This window comes from Myotis brandtii, unplaced genomic scaffold (assembly GCF_000412655.1).
Source record: "Myotis brandtii unplaced genomic scaffold, ASM41265v1 scaffold194, whole genome shotgun sequence".
In the NCBI taxonomy this organism is placed as follows: Eukaryota; Metazoa; Chordata; class Mammalia; order Chiroptera; family Vespertilionidae; genus Myotis; species Myotis brandtii.
Genome location: NW_005357232.1, coordinates 3,042,311 through 3,048,041, shown reverse-complemented (window position 1 = coordinate 3,048,041; position 5,731 = coordinate 3,042,311). Strand labels below are relative to the sequence as shown.

The following is a 5,731-nucleotide window of genomic DNA, read 5'->3' as shown; positions in this document are numbered from 1 at the left end:
CTGATCTCACTGGAATTGGGCCTAAAAGGGGAGTTGGACATCCCTCAAGGGGTCCCAGATTGGAGAGGGTGCAGGCTGGGCTGAGGGACACCCCCTTGGGCACGAATTTTGTGCACCGGGCCTCTAGTCTATAATAATAAAAGTGTAATATGCTGATTAGACTGGACATCCTTCCGGATGATCTTCTGGACAAAGCTGGGGCTGTGAGGGAAGCCCGGGTCCCAGGTGCCGGAGGGAAGCCGGTGCCGGCAGCCAGGTCAAGGAAGGCCTACTATTGCATGAATTTCATGCATCAGGCCTCTAGTTTTAAATAAGAAAGTAATTTAACCTGGTTTATGTTTTAGAAAATCAACTCTGGTGGCAGTGAGGAAGATAAACTTGAGAGAACTACTGGCAGGTAAACTAGTTTTATGATAGTCTGGATGAGTGATGATGAGGGCCTAAATTAATGCAATTAATGTGTGAGGATGGGGTGAAAGGAATCAGGAGATGCTTAAGCAGTAGATAAAACAGAGCTTGGAAAAAAATACAAAAGACAAAACAGAGATTGATGGCAAAGTGAATGCAAATGGTAAGAAAGAGTGAGGGAACAAGGACAGCGTTGAAATTACTGAAAACCATTACCTGAGGCAGGAAAGACAGGAGGGAGCTTGATTTTCTAGGGAGTAATTTTCAACAAAAATACTAGGAAAGCACAAAGAAGAGAGTGACTTTGTAGAGAAGAGGAAACTGAACTAGTCTTGCTAGTTTGATGAATATGATGATACTAATAATATAACTTATAGAATGTTTATAATAAAATAACAGGTACTGAACTGGGCATTTTACATGCTATCCAGTTTATTCCTCACATTAATCCTGCCTGTGAGGCCAGTATTACTGTCTGAATCTTTTAACTGAGGAACTTTTGCTTCTAGGGTTATTGCCTCCAATCTCCCAGGAAATAAGTAGAAAAGCAGGGATTCAAACGCAGGTCTGTCTGACTAGACTGCAAAGCCTGTCACTATCCTCTATGTTGCACTGAATCTCATAGGATGAGTAAGTTTCTCACGGGGGAAAAGAGCAAAAGGCTCCAAGCAGAGGGACCCACATATACAAAGGCATTCAGTCTTGAGAAGGCAGAACCCTTCTGCAGAAGGAGAGAGTGCATTGTGGAGTAAGATGGTAAGAGAAGGAGGGTCTATGTAACAAGCGTTGTTCTAAAAGCATTACAAGAATGATCTTATCAATTTTTTTCTCATTTCATAATTATTATTATATTTCCTTTTTTATTGAATTTATTGTGGTGACACTAGTTAACAAAATTTTACAGGGTTCAGATGCAAATTTTACACACATCATCTGTATGCTGTATTGTGTGTCCACCACCCAAAGTCAAATCTCCACTTATCACCATTTATTATGAGGTAGGACTATTAATGTGCACATCAGAATAGTGTTTTAAAATAAAATGTAAAAGTTCACATACCTATGCATTCTGAATCGGAACCTGAGCTTTTAAACCACTATGTGATATTGCTGAAGATATATGACCATCTTTTCTTATTTTTTACCATGATCATATATTAGTTTTATAGTAAAAATATAATTAGAAGTGGCCCATTGCATTTAACAGTTAGGAAATTACTGGTAATCTTAAGAACAACAATTCCAGTAGAGGAACTAGCCATCGTGCATTGAGTAGCAGAGGAGTAAATGGGAATTAAAAAATTCAAGGTAGTGAATATAGATTAGTTATTCAAGAAATTTGGTTTTGATGGGAGAAGGTGGAAACATGAACATCTTAGCTTACATTGTAATTATTGCCTGGAATACTGGCATGTTTACAAAGGACCTTCATAAATAATTTCTAATAATATAAATTTAAGATTGGATAGAGAATACTAATACCATCTAACAAACTCATATAAATTGGTTTCCTGGAAGGTTATCCTCTTAAATCCAATAAAATAGACTGATGTGCACATTAAGTGCAGGGAAGATACACTGCCCAATTGAGGGAAATTAAAAGTGAAATATAATGGATTGAATACGAAAAGGAAAACCTGACAAAATTTCATCTAGGTCTTATTGCTGGAAATCGGAATAAAAGATTAAACATTTAAATTAGAATTTAACATTTAATTCTTACAAATGACATAATTATTGCACTTAAACTCCTTTAATGAATTGACACCATTCCACTAAAAAGTTTTAATCTATTGAGGTTAAATGTGAGGAATAAGGGCAAACTATTGTCAAAAGATTAAATTTATTAAATTTATTAAATTTAAAGCATTATCTGAGATGATGTTATTTCTACTTCTTGTTGTACAAAGTTATTTCTTTAAAAAATTACAATAGTTGATGAGATCTAAGAAATAAAAGGTTGGTATGATAACATTTCCAAAGATTTTTTTTTTTTTTTTAGAAATCTAATTGTTTCCTGGGAAACACTTGTAGGGAATATTAGCTATCTATAGAAATTAAAAGATTACATATAAAGAATTACATAAAAATGTAAAAATAATTACACTTAAAATTTGTAATTATTTGTAGACTTTAAACAAAGAGAGCTAAATCAGGTCCTGTCAAAAGCTACTGATTTATATTTTACAATGAAGTAAGATCTACCTATTTATCTTGGTATTCTTAGAATGGTATTGTACATTGTGAATAACTGGTACAGTTTCTGACTGAATATAAATCTAATCTTTAAATCTATAAAAAATAGAATACTATAAATCACAAGTTTAAGGCACACTGATAGCACAGATTAATATGCATAATTCCTAATTTGTTTTAAAATGGTCTTGACTACAGATTTACCTGACCTTGGGCTAGTACTTAAAACATAATTTCAGGAGTGTTGGGGAAATGGTTGAGATGACTTATTTTCAAATAAAAAGTGGTGAGAAATAAGAAACTTTGAAATTAGCATTAATTCTTCATACTGTGAAACTAAAAAATAAAGTTAAGGAAAAATGTATGTATTAGAAATTGAAGGTGATTAGGTATGTGAATGATGTAATGCTGTTAACAATCCATAAAGAAGGGCTCAGTTAAAATGACATTTCCATTACATTAAAGCTACCTTGGGAAACTCTGCTACAATGTTCAAGTCCCATAGGTTGACAAGTGACTTCCTTGTCTGGTAAATTATTTATTAACATTTTGTGGACTATAATAAGGACTGACTTATTATGCAGCTTTATTTAAATTTTAATAAAAAATGCAAAGATCATTGAAAATAAACAAATACAATTATGCACTGTGAAAAGCTGTACTGAATACTTCAGAAGAACAATACTGAAAATTAATTACACTGTACCTTATTCTGTGTGACTAGAGGTCTCAGATTACTAGGTCACAGATGATCTGGATTCAAGCAGGATTATCTTGAAGCTAAATGAGTCAAGTTGGAAATTTGACTGCCTCTTCCCCTTGCTAATAACTTTATTATCTATGAAATGATTTTAATAGTATGGCCTCCATGAACTGATGAAGATCAGATATCAAATAAAAATGGTTTGCCCTAAACAGTAACCAACATTCCCAAGTAAATGGTTTTTGATCCCAAACGTGGATATGACAGACAGTCAAAAAGAGTTTATTTGGCTCAATAAACTTTTGTCTTAAAGTATTAATAGCCTGCGTAATAAATAATATATTATTTAGTGGCTAAAAAAGAGTGTTTTTGTTTTGTTTCATGCTTTCGAAATAGTGCAAGATCATTTTACTCACTTCTGAACCTTGTCATTGGCCGCCTGGGAGGCCTCCACGGCGAGCCGCAGCTCTGATTCCAGGTTCACGCGGTCTGCCAGGGCGTGCTGCAGTTGGGCAGCCAGTTCTTCATTTTGTTGCTGAGTGATGGAAACAATGTTCTCTCTATTCTTTAAAGCTTCTTCATAGGTAGTAAGGGTATGGTTAAACTGATCCTTCAGATTTTCTTCTTGGGATAAAGATTTGTGTAAACTGAGAAAATACAAAAATAGACAATTTAAACATAAATATGTAGGCTGACTGACCAATAAGCCATCTAACAAAAATCCCTAGTTAGAAATATACATTTCTAAAAATCAATAAAGACATACTTAGATGAGTAAATGAAAATAATTTTTATATTAGAATATTATACATGATAATTATTCCATTTCTCTGCATCTAGGCTGAAAGCTACCCAGACAAATAATTATCTATGCTACCATGGCATACAAAAAGATGCTGCAAGATGTTAACTGAATTGTATCCCTGTAAATATTACATTCAATTTTCTTTAAAAGGAAAAGCAGAAAATTAAAAAATAAAGAATCTCTAGGTTAATAAAATAGTATAATAATCTGACTGCAAATAAGTGAGAAGTGAGAGAGTGGGCACCATCAGTTTAGTAGATCCAGGGTCTATTGGGCTGAGCACCTACTGAGAATGAATGAGGTTTATACAAATACCAATCAGCCTCATACAAAGAATTTTCTACTTGTCCTAGTTGAGATATGAATGAAGTTAAAATCATTAGTCAGACTGCACAGAAATAATATGTATTCTGATACATTTTCTTTTCGTTAATGAATCTTATGTCAACTATATCCATTCATTAAGTTACAGAGAAATAGCATATAAATTAAGACTGAATGCAGAAGAAAATGCAGACAAAAATAGAATCCTAAAATGCTAAAGGTCAAATTTTTGATATGTCATTACACCTACCACCTGAGGTTATTTTGAAATGGCACCAAGCACCTCACTCAATTAAATAAGGACATTTTGAAAATATAAATATTTAATAAGGAAAATTTAAAATCCACACAGGAGATGTTCTTTTTTATGAAATAAAATCATTTCATTATATGCATATAAAAGAAATGTCAATGGGAGACTTAAAGTAAAACAACCTAACTATATATTACAGATTGATAATGTGAAAGAAAGTAATATAATTCTTGCAGCTGCAAAAAGCTAGTCAGGGAACTTTTGGCACTGGCAGAATACCTCTTATGATACTTTGTTGACAACTGTTCAAACTAAAGTAATTATAAACTTCTTCCTTTCCTTTAAGTAACCTATAAGCCTTTCCAGCGTGCTCACTTTGGAGAAGGTGTCAGAGGACTTGAAACAGGGACAGTTAGCATCTAAAAGAAATCATTTCAGGATTCAAATTAGTTCTTAAGAGGAAGGACTGCTGCTAAACTGTGGGCAACTGATTACTACATATAAAATAAGAATGGTAAGTGTAAAGAACGATCTTTATAGATTTCACCTTATTTCACTTCTTCTCAGTTCTATCATCCCACATGTCTAAAGACACCAGTCTCCTGTCCATTTTCCTGTTCTATGCCCTTTCACACTTTCTGCATCCTTCCTATTCCAGCTTCAATTTCCGTCAGCCGACCGTCTTTGTCTATTTGAAAGACCCAAGATAGAAAGAAACTAAAAACAAACAAAACAAAAATCTTTAAAAAGACAAGTCTGTTTTTACGTTTTTAAACATTTAAAACATTATCACTTATATTTTAATTGTTAATTATATTTTAAATTACATAAAGTGTACAAATTTAAAGTATTCAGCTTGACAAAATGTAAAGAACAAAACACAGAACAAAACACAAGAAGGTTGGCTCCCAGTGTTCCCTCCCAGCAGATTACCCTCCCCCAATGTAATCACCAGTCCAACCTCTATTAAGATTAGTATTGCCTGTTTCTGAACTTTTTGTCTGTCTTTTTTTTTTTTTTTTTTTTTTCTACCAGAGATTTA

General features: G+C 33.4%; 1 protein-coding gene across 4 annotated transcripts in view; it reads right to left on the bottom strand.

Annotated features, from left to right (window-relative positions):
• Positions 1-5,731, bottom strand: part of MIPOL1 (mirror-image polydactyly 1) — a 328,064-nt gene that overhangs the window by 54,609 nt on the left and 267,724 nt on the right. For all 4 annotated transcript variants that reach the window (XM_005864977.2, XM_014538619.1, XM_014538613.1 and 1 more), the window contains one exon: positions 3,724-3,954. In XM_005864977.2, the coding sequence (XP_005865039.1) occupies positions 3,724-3,954 (231 nt within the window). The remainder of the gene's footprint in view (positions 1-3,723; positions 3,955-5,731) is intronic.